This window comes from Dendropsophus ebraccatus, chromosome 1 (assembly GCF_027789765.1).
Source record: "Dendropsophus ebraccatus isolate aDenEbr1 chromosome 1, aDenEbr1.pat, whole genome shotgun sequence".
Lineage (NCBI taxonomy): Eukaryota > Metazoa > Chordata > Amphibia > Anura > Hylidae > Dendropsophus > Dendropsophus ebraccatus.
Genome location: NC_091454.1, coordinates 124261200 through 124282552, shown reverse-complemented (window position 1 = coordinate 124282552; position 21353 = coordinate 124261200). Strand labels below are relative to the sequence as shown.

At 39.5% G+C, this 21353-nt stretch overlaps 1 protein-coding gene across 1 annotated transcript in view; it reads left to right on the top strand.

Annotated features, from left to right (window-relative positions):
• SEMA3A (semaphorin 3A) overlaps positions 1-21353 on the top strand; it is a 200898-nt gene that overhangs the window by 55802 nt on the left and 123743 nt on the right. Inside the window, exon 3 of the mRNA XM_069978371.1 lies at positions 15347-15409. Coding sequence (XP_069834472.1) covers positions 15347-15409 — 63 coding nt within the window. The remainder of the gene's footprint in view (positions 1-15346; positions 15410-21353) is intronic.

The window sequence follows — 21353 nt, the reverse complement described above, 5'->3', positions numbered from 1 at the left end:
ACATTCATTGCCTTTTTGAATTTGTTGTAATCTTATTGTCTTGATTACTTTCACTCATTACTAGCATATAGCTGATTTCTATTACACAGAATGAAATTACACGAAGATACTTGTCTAGGACTGCAGCCTGTTGGATTAGTGGTCATTGACTTTGGCTACTTTGGTAGCAGGAATCCAACAGGTCAGTTTAATTCTGGACAGTGACCCAGCAGGACACATGTCATATAGCTAGAAGTAATTCTTCTTGAGTTCTATACTTTTCTACTCTTCTCCCACCTCCTGGACATAGTATTGTAGCAGAAAGGAGTGACCATAAGTGTACAAGACATATCCACAAATAAAAAAGGGAACCAGTATTGTGTCTGCCTGCTGTATAAGTGCCAGAGAATTGGATTTCGATTCCAGGTTAATTTCTATGTAAACACATGTGCAATTTGCAGCCTCCATTCACAAGAGAACTGTCCCTTGTAACTTGTGTTATGTAGTAAATGGTAACAGGCATTATACCTATGTATACAGCAGCTGTATCTGATATATTTTGCATATCTTCATTAATCCACGTAACGATGCTGCCTCTTTAATATGTATACACATGTCTTCAGCAATCTAATCACACAAGTGGACCATCGACTGCCTCCTACAAGGTCAGGATATTCTGCCAGGATAATTATAAAGTAAACAGTGTACACATATATGTTAAAGCGTAACTGTCATTTCAGGTTCATTTTTCTGAAAACAATAAATATCTATAGTACAAGCGATTTTTAGAAACTCTGTAATAGGTTTCATGTACTAAAAAAGTTTCCTTCTGTACTGAAAAAGCAATCTCCCAGCCTCCCCCCTCACATCAAATGAAGCAGGATTTCTGTCTCCATTATGTGGCTATGGAGAGGGGAGGGGCTGTTAGGAGTGACTGAGCACGGAGGATTTCTGCAAAGCACAACACCCTGCAATCTTCTCTCAGTAAGTTCATAGATAAGCACTGACCTTTCTGACACCTGAATTTAGCGTTTTAGCTGCCCAGAGAGTCTACAGACAGCTGACCTTCATGTCACCTCTTCCTGCTCCCTCATCTACCTCAGCCCCTCCCCCCTTCATAGGCTTACAATGGAGAGAGCAGAGCCCATCTTCACTGGCTTCTCTGTAATGAAGACGTGTTTGCCTGATAATGCACAGATAAGAAGTCAGGGGGGGAGGCTGGGAGATTGCTTCTTGAGTACAGAAGGAGGCTTTTTTGGCTGATGAAACCTATTACAGAGTTTCTTAAAATCGCTTATACTACTGATTTCTACAATAAAAAAAAAATGTGACAGTTACGCTTTAACGAATTCAGAGCATTGAATTAACTTGTCAAAATTCTTAAATATACAGTGGTACCTCGGTTTAAGAGTAACTTAGATTAGGAGCGTTTTGCAAGAAGAGCTTACCGTTTTTCAAAATTGTGACTTGGTTTAACCCCTAGGCGACCCTGGACATACCTGTACATACAGGGTCGCCTACGTGTGTTCAGAGCGGGCCCGCGCACTGAACCACTGCGGTCCCGGTGCCACATGTAGCCCGGGGCCGCGGCTATTAGCGGCAAAGGTCTGATCGCCGTGCCTGCTAATAAAGTAATCAGATGCAGTTGTCAAAGTTGACAGCTGATTACTTGAATGCAGCCATCCCTGGTGTCTAGTGGGGTGGATCGCTCTTTTGGGACGTTGTCCCAGAGGAGCGATCCACACATCCTGCTCCGGCCGGGCTCAGCGCCGTAATGTCGCTGATGCCGGCTCCTAGTGTTGCGAATCGGATAGAAAGAACACATCATGGCACAAAAAATGACAGCTCACACAGCCACATAGACCAAAGGATAAAAGCGCTATAAGCCTGGGAATAGAGCTATTTTAAGGAACATATATTTGTTAACGGGTTTGAATTTGTTACTGGTCATCAGATACAATAAAAGTTATACATGTTACATATAGTTGTAATCGTAACAACTTGAGGAACATATATAACAAGTCAGTTTTACCCCAGGGCAAACGGCGTAAAAACAAAAACCCCAAATAAAAGAAATGCTTTTTTTTTTTTTTTTTCAATTTCACCACACATTGGATTTTTTTCTGGTTTCGCAGTGTACTTTATGAAAAAATTCAGCCTGTGGGGTTCTCGGTGAAAAAATGCAAGTGCTATGGCTTTTTAAGCACAAGGAGGGAAAAACGAAAAGGCAAAAATTTAAATTGGCCCGGTCCTCTAAGAGTTAAGAGCATTGCTTTGGTTTAAGAGCTCCCTGTACTAGGTGGAAGGGCGAGTGGGGAGGGGTATGGTCTGCATAGCGTGGTCTACAGCACTGTAATCTGACCCAGGAAGTCTCCCTCATCTTCCAAATCATGGCAGATCCACTTCTGGGGCTTAAATCAGGGGACAGGACTGTTGAGGTAATCTCTTCATAGCTGTAACGTCTCTCTCCCCTGACAGAGAGTGCTGCTATACTGTTCCCACATCTGCCCTGCTCATTCCTTCATACTCCCTGCAGTATCTGTCAGTCCTTGTGTTTCCCAAGCTCTCCATTCCTGCTATAATGTGACTGCACTTACACTCAGCTATACATACTGCTGCTATAATATGCCTGCACTTACACTCAGTCATTCACATTGCTGTATAGAGAGGTTTCTGTCTCTATCCTCCTGCACAGCACTGTGATTCTCACTTCCTGATTGGTCTAAGCTGGACACACACCCCTTCCCCATTGCTGTCATGTGACCAAACAGACCTCTGACAGCAGCCCTGCTTCTCTATTCTAGCCTGTTGTACTACTTTACTGCATTATAGGGATCTGCAGTTCCATCTACAAACTACATCTTTTTTTTCAGGTTTATACACATACTATACATTAAACACCACATGCTGGTTGCTATACTCTACAGTAACTTATAATATGACATATTCAGCTTTTTCTAAATGTTTGTTTCACTAGTTCTACATGTTATTCAGAACGTTTGGGGTATGGAACCAATTGTCTACATTTCAATAATTTCTTACGGGAATATTTGCTTTGGTTTAAGAGTGGATTTGGATTATAAGACCAGTCCCGATATATATATATATATCATAACAGCAAGAATTTGTGTGCACAAACCCATATTGTTGTCAAAAATCATCAATAGTTACTTTTTTAGGAAAGCAAAATTGTAAAACACTATAGGGGAAATTTATTAAAAAGCTAAAAGGTGCAGATGGGCCCAATCGATCTCCAGTGGGAGGAAATTCCATGACATGGCTTCATAAGAATCAATGGAGCCGTATCATACAGGGGCGGGGAACCCAACCCACCGGGGGTGGGCCGACCTGCCTCCTGTGCTTCAGCTCCGGCCTGGGACCCGTGGAGAGAACGGCACCGTACAGGCACTCCCCCATACAACGTATTATATGGTCCTAAAAATTTTTTTCATACAGTGTAAAACATCATAACGCAGAGTCATTTATAGTAAAAGTGTTATTCAAAAGGAATGTTATGACAGCCATGTAGTAATAGTAATAATGTAGACATAACATGATCTTTCAGATTGCCATTCATTCAAGTTTCATATTCCAGAATTCCATCTGAGAGGTCTCTCTGAAATTTACTTTCAACTTTAACACTCTTCAAGTGTGACAAGTCAAAATAGAGTTTATTGACTGCAGCATATGGAGCCAGCTGAAACATTGCTCATACTTATTTAGGTTCCTAGTAAAATGTATCCACTGATATCTATTTACATAGCAAAATATTAAAGCAAAACATATATAAATTGTATATTTCCCTGACCTATATGTGGTTATACCAGGTTATGCTGGCTGATGATAGTGAGAACTGCCACATTGTATACTCTGACAGGAAATGTTACAGTTCAAAATAAACTTCTTTTTGATTATAGTATCTGTTTAAGAATTTAAGTAAACCAAAGTCTTACTGAGGTAACACCACGCCTATGTTATACCATGACCATGTCCACCAAAAACATAAACAATAAAGTTACACAGACTTGGAAATTACCTCTTTTTGAAAAACAATTGTATGCCCCTGAGAAAAATCATGTACAGTGGTGCCTTGGATTACGAGCATAATTTGTTCCAGGACCATGCTTGTAATCCAAATCCACTGTTAAACCAAAGCAAATTTTCCCTTAAGAAATCACTGATCGCTATGTTCACACAACGTCAAAAATAAAGAAAAGGCACCCGATTTTGATATTTGAAAAAAAAAATAAAAAAATTGCCGCAATTTAACTGACTGCAATGGCAATGCATTAAAGTCAATGGGAAGATGGGCGTCCAATGCACACAATGTATTGAATAATGGACGTTTTTACCGTAGACCTCAAAATAATAAACATGATTATTATTTTTGGACGTCTTTTACAAACAGCGGACATTTTAGACATTAGTTGTTTACACACAGTTTATCTTTTGTCATCGTTCTTTCTCCATTTTTTCTAATAACCCCTTAGTGCTGCAGCTAGTTTGGGCTTTCATGATCAAGCTAAATTTTCAAAATGTGACCTGTGTCACTTAATGCGATTATAGCGTCGTGATGCAGTAATGTATGCTAGCGATTCTGAGATTCTGAGTTTTTTAGTGACATATTGCACTTTATATTAGGGGCAAAATTTGGTCACTATCATGTGTTTTTTTGTTAAAAACATCAAAATATCATAAAAAATTGGAAAAATAATAATTTTTTCTGTTTTTAAAAAAATCTAACTTACATTATTTTGCATGCGGTAAAAATAGCATAATTATTGTATTCTCTGGGTTACTACGGTTATGTCGATATCAAATTTCTATAGTTTTTTTTTAATTATTATTATTACCACTTTGGCACAATAGAAACTATCTTCCTGAAAAATAGGATAAAAACTGTTGCCACATTGCAAGATCCATAACGATTTTATCTGGCTTTGGGCTCATTTTTTGCGGAAAGATGTGTAGTTTTTATTGATACCATATATTACATGCATATGACATTTTGATCTCTTTTATGATGTATTTTCTGAAGCGGATTGATGAAATACACCAATTCTGGTGCTTTTTTTCTCTATTTTTCTTCTACAGCGTGTGTCGTGTAATATAATTAAAAAAATGGTTTTATAGATTGGCTCGTTACGGACATGGAGATACCAAACAGATATAGATTTTATGGGGTTTTTTTCCAGGGTTTTATGTAATGTTTTATGTATAGGGAATATAATTAGAGATGAGCGAACCCTGGAGCATGCTCGAGTTGATCTGAACTCGAACTTTTGGCATTGGATTAGCGGTGGCTGCTGAACATGGATAAAGCCTTAAGGCTATGTGGAAATCATGGATATAGTCATTGGCTGTATCCATGTTTTCCAGACAACCTTAGAGCTTTATCCAACTTCAGCAGCCCCCGCTAATCAAATGCTGACCGATTGGGTTCGGATCGTCTCGAACCCGAACCTGGTTCGCTCATCTCTAAATATAATGCATTATTATTGGGGGGGCTGGGGGGATTTTTGTCTGTGTGTTTTGGTGCAAACTTTTTTCACTTTTACACTAGTGTACATTACTATACACTTGTGTATACTAAGCAGTGATCTTTTGATCATTGTTACAATACACTGCACTGCTACTGTAGTGCAGTGTATTGTCTATGTCAGCAACGAGCTACATATGGCTGTGTAGAGGCTTCAACCTGGCAATCTTGGGGGCCTTCAGAAGGCCCCCGGATTGCCATGGCAATGATCAGAGGCCGTGGGACTTTCGATCAGGTGAATATAGTACCGCATCTGACCAGAACCCGTTACATGCCACTGTCATGATTTGACAGTGGCATATAACGGGTTAAGACTACCCATAGCGGTAAATTACCGCTCCAGATAGTTGCAGCAGGAGATCAGCTGTCATGCTGACAGCTGATCTCCTGCAGTTCCGGTACCATTTATTCTGTCCCCGACATAAAATTTAGAAGGGGACAGAATAAAGCCCAGTAGTGACCACCGTAAAAGCCGATCTGGCAGTCACTAAGGGGTTAAACTCAATGGACTTTTCAATTAAGCCACACCCGAAGTCCAATTAATAATCCCAAACTAGAAAAAAAAGGGGAGGCCAGGCTGCTAAATGATGGACTCAAAATGAGGGACGTTATTTTAAACGGGAAAAAACCTTGTGTGGACATAGCCATATACAGACAATTGGTTCCACACCCCAAAAATAATGATTTTTTATTCTGCATAACATGTAGAATAGATGAAACAAACATTTAGAAACAGTTGCCAATATGCCAATTATATTATAGTTACTGTACAGTATAGCAATCAGCATGTGGAGTTAAACTTATAGTAAGTGCATAAATGTGAAAAAACAGCCGCAGTTTGTAGATACAGAATAGAGGTGCAGATCCCCATAATGCATTAAGGTAGTACAACGTGCTAGAATAGAAAAGCAGGGCTGCTGTCAGAGGGCTGTGTGGTCACATGACAGCAATGGAGAAAGGGGTGTGTTCAGCATGGACCAATCAGGAAGTTAGAATCACAGAGCTGTGCAGGAGGAAAGAGACAGAAACTTTATATATAGCAGTGTGAATGGCTGAGTGTAAGTGCAGGCACATTATAGCATGAATAGAGAGAATGGGAAACACAAGGGCTGACAAAGACTGCAGGGATCATGAAGGAATGTGTAGGTTATATGTGGGCACATGAATGCAGCACTCTCTGTCCAGGGATAGCTGTCCAGCTATGAAAAGACTACCTTCACAGTCCTGTCCCCTGATGTAAGCCCCTGCTGTAGACCACCCTGTGCAGGCCATGCCCCTCCCCCACTCGCCCTCCCACCCAGTACAGGCAGCTCTTAAACCAAAGCAATGCTCTTAAACCAAGTTAGAATTTTGAAAAACTGTGAGCTTTTCTTGCAAAACGCTCTTAATCCAAGCTACTCTTAACCCTTTCCCGCACTAGGGCGTAACTGTACGTCCTCGCACGGGTGGGGGAGTTCAGAGCAGGGCCGCATGTAACCCGGGACCGCGGCTATTAGTGGGCACGGTCCGATCGCCGTGCCCGCTAATTACGTCTTCAGATGCAGCTGTCAAAGTTAACAGCTCCATCTGAAGACTTACTGTAGCTGTTCCCTGGTGGTCCCAGGGGTGCTTCTAGTATATGTGTAAAAAAAAAAAAAAAAAAAAAAAGTGTTATTATTAAGAAAAAGCCCCCTCCCCTAATAAAAGTCAGAATCACCCCCATTTTCCCATGTTATAAATAAAAGTAAATAAACTTGTTTGGTATCGCCGTGTGCGTAATCGCCCCAACTATTAATTCCTGATCTTTCACGGTAAACGGTGTAAACACAAAAGAATCCCAAAATGCAAAATTGTGCATTTATGGTCGCATCAAATCCAGAAAAAATGTTGCATATGCGCAAACAAGGTACCGATAGAATGAACACATCATGGCACTTCACACAGCCACATAGACCAAAGCGCTATAAGCCTGGGAATGGAGCGATTTTAAGGAACATATATTTGTTAACAATGGTTTGAATTTTTTAAAAGCCATCACATAATATAAAAGTTATACATATTACCTATCGTTTTAATTGTACCGACTTGAGAAACATATATATCAGTTTTTCCATAGGACACAGGGCGTAAAAACGAATCCCCCCCAAAGAAAAAGAATTCCTTTTCTTCAATTTCATCGCACATATAATCTTTTTCTAGTTTTGCAGCATATTTTTTGAAAAAACTGAGCCTGTCATTGCAAAGTACAATTAGTGTCGCAAAAAATAAGGGCTCATATGGGTCTGTAGGTGTAAAAGTGCAAGTGCTATGGCCTTTTAAGCACAAGGAGGAAAAAAGGAAAACCCAAAAATGAAAAATTAGCCCGGTCCAGAAAGGGTTAAACCAAAGTATCACTTTAGTTTGTTTCAGTCCAACACAGTACTACCTTTCGCCACCTCCTGCTCTAGACAATTCCTGACACAAGCAGAGGTGGCAGCAGGGAGCGCCATGTAAGGTCTAAAAAACATGACTTACTGTGGAAATTTCTAAAGCTTTCTTTCTTTCTTTCTTTCGTGTTTATCACGTTGTATAAAGAGAGCCTGTCATCATGAAAAGGCTGGTGTTATAGAGCAGAAGCAGAGCAGATTGATATACAAAATATCTTTATGGGAAAAGATTTAGTAGTTTAGTAAGGTCATGTTTACACACTGAAAAACGGCCGTTCTGTGATCCGGCTGGATCACAGAACGGCCGATGTTATTGAAGATTATCCCGGCCATTTCTGATGTATGTGCCCACATCCCAATTCAACATTGCACACAATGGAGAGTACGGCTGGAGTTGCACGCTCCATTGTGTGCACCAACAGGTTCTCTGCGGCCACTATTTAATGAATAGCGGCCACTGAAAACTGACATGTCAGTTTTTTGCGTGGTTGTTAGCGATTCCAGCTGGAAGGTATACTATGTGTATACACTCCGGCTGGGAGTACCTCTAGCTGCAGCACAATGTAAGTAAAGTATTAATCACGGTTGTGTTGCAAATTGACAACAATGGCCTTGATTAACCCCTAGACGACCCAGGGCGTATAGTTACGCCATGGAAGTCTGTCCCCAGACGACCTAGGGCGTAACTGTACGCCCTGGGTGTTATTCCCGCTATGAAGCGAGCTCCGGAGCGGAGCGCGCTTCATAGCAGGTGGGGGCCGGCTGCAATCAGCAGCCGGGACCTCACCGGCAATGACACGCTGCAGCGATCGCGCTGCCGCGTGTCATTAACTCCTTAAATGCCGCGATCGCGGCGCGACCGCGGCGTTTAAGTGTAAGTGACAGGGGGAGTCCCCTGTCACTTACCGATCGGGACCCCCGCAGTGTGACTACAGGGGTCCCGATCGGTAAAACGGACTGACGGAGGTCTCTCACCTGCCTCCGTGCGGTCCGATCGGCGATCTGCTACACTGAGCCTGCACAGGCAGGCTCAATGAGCAGAGCGCCGATAACACTGATCAATGCTATGCCTATGGCATAGCATTCATCAGTGTACAAATCAAACTAATCTATGTAAAAGTCCCCCAAAGGGACTTCAAATGTGTAAAAAAAAAAAGTTAAAAACACTAACACACTACCCCAAAACCCGTCCCCCAATAAAAGTTGAAATCACCCCCCTTTCCCATTATATAAATAAAACATATAAAAATAAATAAACAAATAAACATATAATATACCGTAGCGTGCGTAATTGTCCGATCTATTAAAATATAACAAGCGTCATTGCAAACGGTAAACGGCGTACACGAAAAGAGGGAAAAAAGTGCGCAGATTACCGATTTTATGTTACATTATATATATAAAAAAATTAATAAAAAGTGATCAAAACGTCCGATCTTCACAAATATGGTATTAATAAAAACTAGAGATCATGGCGGAAAAAATTACACCCCATACAGCCCCGTAGGTGAAAAAATAAAACCGTTATAAGCGTCACAATAGGCCCATTTTATTAATATTTAATTGCCAAAAAAAAGGATTTCATTTAAAAAAAATATATAACATTAGAGAATCTGTGTAACCTGCATATGGTTGTGTTCGGGCTGACCTATAGAATAATAGTATCATGTCGCTGTTACCATATAGTGCATTACGTAGACACAGGAGCCCCCCAAACGTTACCATATTGCATTCTTTTTTGCGATTTCACCAATTTATATCTTCATAAATAATATATTTGGAATTCCATCATACATGTTGTGGTAAAATGAAAGACGCCATTACAAAGTACAACTATTCCTGTAACAAATAAGCCCTTACATGGCCCTGTAGATAAAAAACTGAAAGTGCTAGAGCTCTTAGAAGGGGAGGAGGGAAAAACGGAAACACTAAGATCAAAATTTGCGCGGTCCACTGGGTCATTTTGGGCCTGGTCCTCAAAGGGTTAATACTTTACTTGCCTTGTGTGAACATAGTCTAACTTTATTGATTGAAATCTCTAATGTAAGAAGTCCAGTGACTAATCCTATCATTGAGTGACACTAACCTTTGAACTCCTTATTGCTATGTTTACACTTAGTATAATACCACAATGGACGGCGTTATACTGCCAAACCCCGAGTTGCGTTCGGCATGTTCCTGCAGCCGATACTGTTGTATTGGCTGCAGGAACATTATAGTTTTAAAATTGAATTGTGTCCACCATTTCAATTAACCATTGACTACAATGTAAAGTAGGGCCATCATCCGTACTTTACATTTTGTGAACAACTATTATTTCTGGACGCTGTTAGGCGAATAGCATCTGGAAATGATAGGCATGTTCATTATTTTAACCCTAGAATGCGTGACATCAGAAATCTTCATATTAACGTGTTGGGGGCCTTTTAGGCCCCCATGCGAATCACATGGAAAAACACACTTATATAAAACTTCTACAAGTTTATTTTAAAACTGCTAAATAAAATATGACTAGTAAACAAAATTTTACTAATTTTTCACAAATAAAACCCAAAAAATTATTTTTTTCCAAATTTCTCACAAACATATGAAAAAATCGAATCAAATCAAATCGAATCAAATCGAATCAAATCGAATATGTCTTCTAATTTCCTCATATCTGCCACTGACATTGTCGCCTTATAGTGTGGATCAGAAAGTGGGTCCAGAAATAATTCTCGTATAGGAATATCATACGATTTTTGACTTCCTGCCAGCAGTAAAAGTCCAATGTATGCATAAAGTTCCTCTTTTGAGATATTTTTCCAGGACTTATTTTTTGCAGAAGTAATACGTCTTCCTTCTAGGTTTGAACATAAAAGGACCTCTTCTGCCATATTGTCAGAAAAAAAAGTACAGAATACGTCTTTAGGGGAAAAGTACCTGGGACTTCCCACGGCTCCTTGAGCCTGTCTCACAATATTATGGATTGCAGTGCGTCCGACTAATGTAGGTTTACTGTCCCAAAAAATATTCGTTTTGGATGTTCTACTTATCACTTCTTGAGGATCCACTGTATTCACTTCTTCATCATCAGAAGAAGAAGAATCACTTGAGGATGTTTGATTCTCTGGTGGCAGGTACTCGTCATCGGACAAAGATAGTTCACTTTCATCATCACTTTGAAACATAATTGCTTCAATCTCTTGGTCAGTCAGATGCTTGGTGGAAGACTGCGCCATTGCTGACTAGATGTTAGCAAACTATGAAAAAAACAATGAACACAAGATTGTCCACTCTTTGCTTGTGTGTGACACACTGTAAGGGTAATGTGCCCCCTCCCTCCTCTCACCCTCAGCAGCTCTTACCTTTTATACTTTATTTTAGGTGGTGTACAATTCTCTGGATGTCTTTAGCTCAATAGCTTTACCATTTGCAGGCTTCTTAGAATCAGAGAAACTGAAACTGAATCAGTCTTCCTCTCAACATCTTATCTTATCTCAGGTCCTTCACAATTAGCTCACAGTGTATACTGTCGTCATTACTCTATACACAGCTCATTACTGTATTCCGAAGGACCTGAGATGATGTCATGGCCTTACCACTCCCTCACAAAATCACATGACATCCTCATATGGCATTATCCACACCCTGGCCCCCCCACCAGCATTACTGAGTACAAATAAAGTAACTTGAGACACAAACACTACTGAGAAAATGATAAAATATACATGGGGGCCTAAAAGGCCCCCAACACGTACAGATGTGGTTTTCACAAAAAAAGCATTGTTACACCGAAATGCCTATGAAAAAAATTATATGAACAACTGGATATTACCAAAAACGACATACTTGAGGATTACCTGGAGTTTCAAAATTCTAACTTAAGTAATTTTGCAGATAATAGCAAAAAAGTAAGCATGGGGGCCTAAAAGGCCCCCAATACGCATTCTGGGGTTAACATCTGTTCTAAAGATCAGGTTTAAAATAACGATGTCGGAACACAGCGGGCTGCATTGCATTGAATTCAGTGTAATTCCTCTGCTGCAGAAAAGGACGCTGATTTAATTGGAATCTGCGTCCGTTTTTTTCTTTTATAAAAAAAATGGGGGGAGATTTATCAAACACGGTGTAAAGTGAAACTGGGTCAGTTGCCCCTATCAACCAATCAGAGTCAACTTGAAAGGTGGAATCTGATTGGTTGCTAGGAGCAACTGACCCAGTTTCACTTTACACCATGTTTGATAAATCTCCCCCATGGTGTATGTTCAGAGAGTAAATTTATAATACTTGTATTTAATCCTTAAACTTTGAAAGTCCATTTTAATACTCTTACAAGCCTAATACCTATGTACTAATATTCTAAGCAACTAAATGTTACCCTTTGAATAAAAAACCGCTCAACGCTGTTGTCTGGGTCTCCACACCCATGCACAGAACTGCTGCAGGCAACACAGCCAGACTAAATGTGAAGAAAGCGAATGTCCAGCACCAGGGCAGGAGTTCCAATGGAAATGTTTCTTTGGTGTTTAAAACACAAACACTCCATAGTCCATGACCATGGTGTTTTAAACAAACGATTTGCATTGGAACTCATGCTCTCGTGCTAGACATTCGCTTTCATCGAACTTTACCTTCAAATTTGTATATGAAGGAAAAGTATTAATGCGGCTAAAAGAACAAATATAAGTCTTAAAAATGGATAAAGCAAATTAATCCAGGTGTTTTACTCACTCGATTTAATGCAAGAGCCAATATCTTTTGTTTGACATGTGTAAATTATCTGTTCTGGTTTGTAACTGCCCCTTCATTCTATTTATATTACTTTATCCAAGGTTCCCAATAGATTCATAGTGTGGTATTAAATGAGGATCATGTTTTATTCTATACCTAATTCCTAAAAGCCTTTCGACAAGCATGAATAATTGACTGTGAGGATCCCTGGATTTTGCAGTGGGTGCGAAGCTGTTTTTAGTTTGCAAGGAGTACTGAGCTTAGGTAGCATTAAAAGACTAGTGATAATCATAGACTGTATTAGCAATGTATCTGTGGCTAAATACCTGTTATATGGCACAATACCAAGACAATTTAGAACAGTTTATGTAGTAAGTTCTAATTTTTGCTTTGGGATTTTATTGTCGTCACAATTTTCACATAGATCTTAAATTACAAAAGATGCAAAACAGCACTGTATATGAATAGTGTGAAGATATATACATTATTATACATGTGAAGAACATAAATACCTGAGCACCTGTTCCTTTACTTAGTGGATGCTGCTCGGTTTGATTAAAGATATTTTTATTATTAATTTATCTAAAAGATCTTGATATAATACATTGGGAAATTTTAAAGGTCCTGTATCTAAACCCTCCAAAAATTAGATGTTACTATCATAAAATAACTGAGGGTGCCCTGGTCACACACCTAGTTACAGTTTCTTGATACACTCTTAAGTTCTTGAAATGTGGGTTTATAATTTAAAACCCAATGTATATATATATATATATATATATATATATATATATATATATATATATATATATATATATATATATATAGTGGTACCTCGGTTCTCAAACTTTGCTTTGGTTTGGTTCTCAAACTCTTGCTCGGTTCTCAAACACTTTTCGGGGACCCAGTCTTGAGGTGCTCGGTTTCTGAACGTTTTTGCGAGCATGGATGGTGGGTTGTACCTGGTGAGTTTAGCACTTGTGGGGCTTCACATACAGTACAGCACTGTATAAGACTGCTGGAGTGCACATACAATGCAGTAGTAGTACAGTCAGTGCACCACCATCTTCCATCCTGTACTGTATAATACTGCTGGAGTGCACATACAATGCAGTAGTAGTACAGTCAGTGCACCACCATCTTCCATCCTGTACTGTATAATACTGCTGGAGTGCATATACAATGCAGTAGTAGTACAGTCAGTGCACCACCATCTCCCATCCTGTACTGTATAAGACTGCTGGAGTATATATATTGTACAGTAGTAGTACAGTCAGTGCACCACCATCTCCTATCTGTTACAGTGCTGGGGGGGGGGGGGGGCACTATACAGTAAAGGATGAGTGAGGAGTTAGTGACTACTGTACAATAATTACTGGTTTTGCTGAACATTTCTTGTATATAATGTCCTGTACAATATAGTACTATTCTGCACTGTACTGTAGGGATAACACTGGGCACTTTTCAATGTAATAAATGAGTATTGTAGGTAATTATTGGTTGGTGCTGGAACATATTTAACCTATTTGCATTATTTCCTATGGGAAGACACTGCTCAGTTATCAAACTGCTTTCTGGAACCAATTAAGTTTGAGAAGTACCAAAGTACCACTGTGTGTGTGTGTGTGTGTGTGTGTGTGTGTGTGTATGTATATACTGTGACAATCTGGGGGTTACTCACTTGCTGGGATCGCCATCTCCTGGGCCTGAGACGGTTGGCACATCACAAATTGCAGTCCAGTCAGTGCTGTATGCTTTATACTGACCTCAGTCAGCTTTATTTATCCGTTCAAAAAACACAAGACATAGGCAACACTGCCAATAAAATAAAACCTAGGCCGTCTAGCCACTGACTAACACCACAGCTTCCCTAGCTGTCACTTATGAGCCTAATGCTCAATATCACCAGCTCCACTGGTCTCACCCAGACTTCTTGTCTGCAGCTCCCACAGGCCTAGCACTGCCTGTGTTCTCCCACACTGGGAGTCTTCACCTGGGAGCCATCACCTGGGAAGCTCTGGAGTCTCTAATAGAACTCCACCAGGTGGTTTCAGAGCCTCATTAGCTCTTGGACTGGAGTGGAGTATATGGAGCAGGAGCTCCACCTGAACTCCAATTCCCACTCCAGAGGCATAGAACTGCCTCTTACAGCCCCACCATGCCACAATACATACATATATATTTTTTTTAGAATCAATAAAAAGTAAATTTAATGCCTGATTTGCTGCAATTCAAATTTGTCAGATTTGCTGCAATCATCTCTTTTATGAGATGGAGCACTCACAGAAGTGTTAAAATTTACCCAAAAAATTTATATAGTAATAAAATCTAGTAGAAGACGTAAAGTGGGGGGTTGCAGCTGCAGTTTCTCTGCATACTAATTGGGGAAGAGGGTTTAGTACTCTTTAAAAACTAAGGGGGAGATTTATCAAACTGGTGTAAAGTAGAATTGTCTTAGTTGCCCCTAGCAACCAATCAGATTCCACTTTTCATTCATCAAAGATTTTTTGCAAAATTAAAAGGTGAAATCTGATTGGTTGCTAGGGGCAACTAAGACAATTCTACTTTACACCAGTTTAAATAAATCTCCCCCTAAGTGTTAAAGACTTTTAATACTTGTAATACCTAAATATCTGACCTTTCTATTGTGTTCCAACATTGACAACTTTAAAAAATTCATGTTTTTTTTGTTTTTTTTAATCGTTTTTAGATTACATGGCCTGTAACGAATACTCGGAGGGATGAATGTAAATGGGCTGGAAAAGATATTCTGGTAAGTACAAATCTTTAGGGAACTCATTTTAAATCTTTAACTGTTTTTTTTCAGTGTTCTGTGACAGATGTTCCAAATGGTATTTTGAATGTCTTGCCTTGCAGATAAATTGAATATAAACACACATTTTTGTTGTTTGTATAAAGCATTAGGCTATGTTCACACTGCGTATGAGTCCGGCCGCATTTTGTACGCCGCCGTACATGTACGGCTGAAACTACGGGCGTAGGAAAAATAGACATGCGTCCGGATGCGTGAACCGTGAACATACGCCCGTAGTACAGTTATGCTTCCCTAGCTTGTTTCGAAGCGATCTGAAACAGGTAATTTACTTGGAAATCTTCGCCCAGCCTCGTAAACCACACAGAACCTTTTGGATTGAAAAATCAAGTTCAATTTGGCTGAAATAAGTACTCCGTACGGGACTGCATGAAAATCCACAACCGTGAGTTGAAACATTTCCGTCCTCAAACAATGGTCGTATTCATTTTTCACGGCGCAGCTACAATCCAGCCGTAAGCTCATACGTAGTGTGCAATGTGCAGGCGTATATCGTATATTTTCAAGCGAACGCATCAACCTCAAAACTATGTGCGTATATTCGCGGTTCGCACTACGGCCGGAATCATACGCAGTGTGAACATAGTGTTAACCAGTATACATATTTTAGCATACATTTAACTTAATGAAATAGATATGTTAGAAGTCTTTCACCTTAAAGGAGAAGTAAATTCTCCTACACTTATTTTGGGAAATGCACATAAAGTGCTTTTTTCCCTGCACTTACTACTGCATCAAGACTTTACTTCCTGGACAACATAGTGATGTCACGACCCGACTCCCAGAGCTGTGCGGGCTGTGGCTGCTGGAGTAGATGATGGCAGAGGGATGCTCAGTGTCCCTCCAGTGCACTGAAAGCAGTTTTGATGTAATTTTTCTGGTTGTAATTTGCACAAAATGATCATAATTTTACCAAGGTTGCCAGGGAGTCCTAGCCATAACTGTATACAGTAAGAATGTAAAAAAAATAGAGCCCTAGACAAGCATAAAAATGTTGGGGCTCATAAGACCTCTCTGATTCTAATTCCATCAGCAGTTTCTTTCTCTTTTCTACATGGATAAGCTACAGTATGTGGCTTGAAACTCAGTATGCAGATTTGCTTTTTTGGAACAATTTGAAATGACTTGACTTTTTGTATCTCAACAGCTCTTCCTTCTTTTTCTTCTTTTTTTTTTTTAATTATTATGCTTCATGTATGCAATGTTTTTCTTGGAATACATTATATTCTCAAATATTTGTTTTAGGTTCAGAAATAAGTCTTTGATCTACAGAGTAGAAGTACACAACAAAGTATGACCCAAAGTCAATATTTGTCTTGTCACTAATAGATAAACAAAGCACAAGGCATCTGTTTTATTAAAGGGGTATTCCAGTAAATTATTAATAATTTTTGAACACATTTCTTTAATAAAGTTTTGTAATTTTATTAAAGAAAATGTGTGTGTTTGAAATGAAATTTTGATATTTGAAGAACAAGCTTTGTCTATGTTAAAGCCCTATTCCACGGAACGATTATCGTCCGTATTCGGCCGATATCGGCCGCTACGGACGATAATCGTCCCGTGGAATAGAGTGCAACGATCAGCCGACATCGTTCATGTCGGCTGATCGTTGCAGTCGCTTGTTTTTCAACATGTTGAAAAACAAGCGACTGATACAGCAGCGATCTGCTGCCGTCGCTCTAGCGAACACCCGGGCAGCCCCCCGAAGCTCCCCGCCACCCCCTCCGCACTCACCCGCTCGCTGCAGCCGCGCTGAATAGCGGCGGCAGCGAGCGGGGAACGAGGAGCAAACGAGCGCTGAGAGCGCTCGTTTGCTCCTCTAACGACCCGTGTAATAGGCCCTTTACTCTTTCAAGATTAAATAGTTCAGGGCAATTAATGACTCAAAGTGCCCTGGACTTGACTACTGTCCCTAGTCATTCAGCAAAGATTAAATGCTTGTTCCTCTTGTCCCATGACTAGCATTTTTCTTATACTAAGCTGATTTCCAAATTGGAGCATTTAGGATTTTGTTAAAAAATAGATGGTGTAAAACAAGTATATATCTATATATGTACAATGACTGGAACATTGGCAAATAAAGTACTTGTTGCCTCTCCTTTCACCCCCAGTCATCCTAGTCTGTAAGCTCTTAGGAGCAGGTCTCTAACTCTGTTTGTATCTTTTTTTATTTTAAATAATTTATTGTATAATTTAGTATAAATATAACATGTATTGTATTTATATATAAAAAAAAGTGCTGCAGAATCTGTTGGCGCTATACAAATAAATATTATTATTACTCTATCTATCTATCTATCTATCTATCTATCTATCTATCTACACTCTCCAAGAGAGCAGCACTGCATGCTTGAAAAAAACGTCATTGAGACGCCAAAACATTGCATGTATGTTATTGAGCAGTATCCAAACGAAAATTTACCTGGAAGTAACGTTGAGAATTTAAACTTTGCTCGGTATCTGAATGTTTTTGCGAGCATGGATGGTGAGTTTAGCACTGGTGAGGCATCACATACAGTACAGTACTGTAGAAGACTGATGGAGTGCATATACAGTACAGTAGTAGTACAGTCAGGGCACCATCATCTTCCATCCTGTACTGTATAAGACTGCTGGAGTGCATATACAATGCAGTAGTAGTACAGTCAGTGCACCACCATCTTCCATCCTGTACTGTATAATACTGCTGGAGTGCATATACTGTACAGAAGTAGTACAGTCAGTGCACCGCCATCTCCCATACTTTACAGAGCTGGGATGGGGGGGGGGGGGGGATTCTATACAGTAAAGGATAAGTGAAGAGTTAGTGACTACAGTACTATAATTGCTGGTTTTGTTGAATGTTTCTTGTTTAAAATGTCCTGTACAGTATAGTGCTGCTCTGTACTGTAGTGATTGAACTGGGCTCTTTTCAATGTAATAAATGAGTGTTATAGGTAATTATTGGTTGGCGCTGGGACCAATTAAACACATTTACATTATTTCCTATGGGAAAACACTGCTCGGTTCTTAGACTGCTCGGTTCTCAAACTGCCTTCCTGAACTAATTAAGGTTGAGAACCGAGGTACCACTGTGTGTGTATATTGCAAAACATTTATTCAAACAATATGTAACTTTCTGATGCTACATTTCCTTTAAAGTGGTTTCCTTCAAAGGCATGCCTTACGAACTAGAGCACTGTTTTTCTTAGCAACTATGTTGCTCTGAATGCATGCTTCACTGTATTACTTTAACTGAGTAATTTGATTGGAGGTTAGAGATCAGTAACATTACTTTTACTTGTAGCCATTTATCAGCAGCTGCTAATAAACTTGACCAGGCCAAAATCTGTACATCAAAAAGAGGACTCAAAAAGAGCAGCACAATATTTCACAGATATTATACACTGTATCAGTAGTTGAGTGCTATGGCAAATGTTAAACATAAAGCCAAACAAAGAGGTCAAAATTTCCACTAAATATAAACCTGCTCAAAGACCCCATAAAGCTACCACCAACATTGATTGATGATATAATGATAGCTCACAGCGATTGCAGATAAATATTTAGTTTCACCTTAGGCTCCCAGAATTTATTCACTATTGACATCTCACTGTTAAAGCACCACTGCCCATTTAAATAGAAGCTAGTTTATCTTGTGCACAGATCCTATTTTATAGGTATATACAGAACAGACAGTCTTACACAGGCAGTCTTATTTTTTGGCTACTTTTAAAATTGTTAATTAGATTTTGTTAAAATGCAAACAAATTTATATTTTAGACTGATAATTAGCTGTTAAATTTCATCCAAACACCAGCTAGTGAAATGTTGCCTTTGCATCCTGAATATAACAACTGAGAAATTGTCTAAAATTACATGACATTATTACTACTATATCTCATTAAATATCACTTTATCTCAGAATGCAAAAGTATTGAAAAAGTAGTTTAAAAAAGTGTTTTTCCCCTGAAAATGTTGTGTTATATCAGATACCATATGGTACTGTGCTGAATGGGTCCAGTCTTCATTCTAAATTATGGCCACTTAGGTTGTCAATGTCTCTAAAGTTGATCACAATAACTCAAGGACTTCCACAGAGACTTTCTAGACATCATAGGCCTTTACAGTGATTGGGGAGTTGCAGAGTAGGTCATGGTAGTTGTAGTGCCTTTGGCACACCTTGTATAGTGTCCATCTCAATGTAGTCTGGGGTGCTGTGATGTGTACTGCAAAATGGTAGCCAGGCACTGTGGTTACTTGAGCAAGATGAGTCTTTAATTTATAGAAACAATTCCTCCATGAAATGGAGGCACATTTCCCTAAACAATAGAGTCAATTAGTGATGGCTGGAGCAAGGGTAACCCAAAAAGAAAAAGTGTCCTTGGGTAACTGGAGCTTGTAATCTTTTCTACAACCTTAAGGCTTGTCATTTGCTTCTTCTGATTCTAAAGTAGGTGGCAGTGTAATCCTGGTAGTGTTCAGCTGTGAGAGCTGACATCTACTTGTAATATATTTTACAATTATAGGGTGCGGAACAGAGGTGAGAAAGGATATGCAAACTATCACACCCCTCAGGCAAAATAGTGAAACAATGACTTGAAGGGACACCACTTTGTCTAAGTGGTGTGAGAGCTAGTTTGTAAATGCTTTCATGAAGAAGGAATGGCCTTTAAAGCGGGTGTACCAGCAGTACATTAGCTTTAAGTTTTTCACATGGATAGAGGGGTGCTGCCGCGGGGAAGCTGATGCCACATTCCTTTTTTTTAACCGTGGCCCATTACCAGCGTACAGCTCCATTTTATTGCTGGGCACTGGCCAGGGCTAAAACATTGCAGGTGGGCCGGCCCGCTCCCAGTTGGAGGAAACTGCCGCCCCTCCATGATGTGGCTCCATTGATCTTCACTTAGCCTGCAAGCAAGGTGGATTGTGGGAAAGTGTCTGCACTGTTGCATGGCAACAGCAGGGTCACAGTTCATTCTCCATGAGGGAGAAAAACTGTGCAGGGATGTAAGTTACTTTTCTAAAAACAGCACATTTGTAATCCTTTACATATATCTATGCAATACACATCAGATTTTTAGCAGTTTTGCTTCATAGCAAAACCCCTTTAAGCCATATACACTGACATTGCACAGTTTTGCTTTGTTTTGTTTTTGGGCATCCTTTTCAAGACATGAAAGACAACTGCTTTTATACTTGCCACCTGACTCTACACAATAAATATAAACAGGTTTCATAGTGTCATTAAGCCAGTGTCATGTTCATTATGTTTAAAGTCTTTTGCTAGAACATTGGGTGGGATCCAGATGGCTGAAAGTGCTGCATTTTTCTCGCTGCCAACTCTTAGGATACATTGTACTCTTCTCTTCTAAGACAATATGATGTTTTAAACCAGAGTCTGATACAATTTACTTTTTTGAAACACATAAACTCTTCCAGATAAGTCTCACCTAAAGTACAATTAGTGACACAAAAAAATAAGGGTTAATGTGGGTTTCTAGGTGAAAAAGTGCAACTGCTATGGCCTTTTTAGCACAAGGAGGAAAAAACTAAAATGCAAAAATTGAAATTGGCCCGGTTAAACCTTTTTATTTTTATCCAGTTACATGGGTCTGCTATTGACTTACATTTAAAATAAATAAATAAATACAGGTGCACATTCATGTTTGCATTAGTTTTGAATAATTTTTTTCCCCATGTTTTAAGCATTATACTAGAGATGAGCGAAGTAAATCTGGTGAATCAAAATTTGCTGCAAATCAGGACGTCAATTCGCTTTGTTATTTGAAGCAAATTCCCTCCAATTCATTAAGGAAATAGCAAATAAAAAGAAGTGGCAGCAACACATGCTGTCTGGAGCATCAATGGACGGGAGAAAGGTATTAACCATAATCCTTAG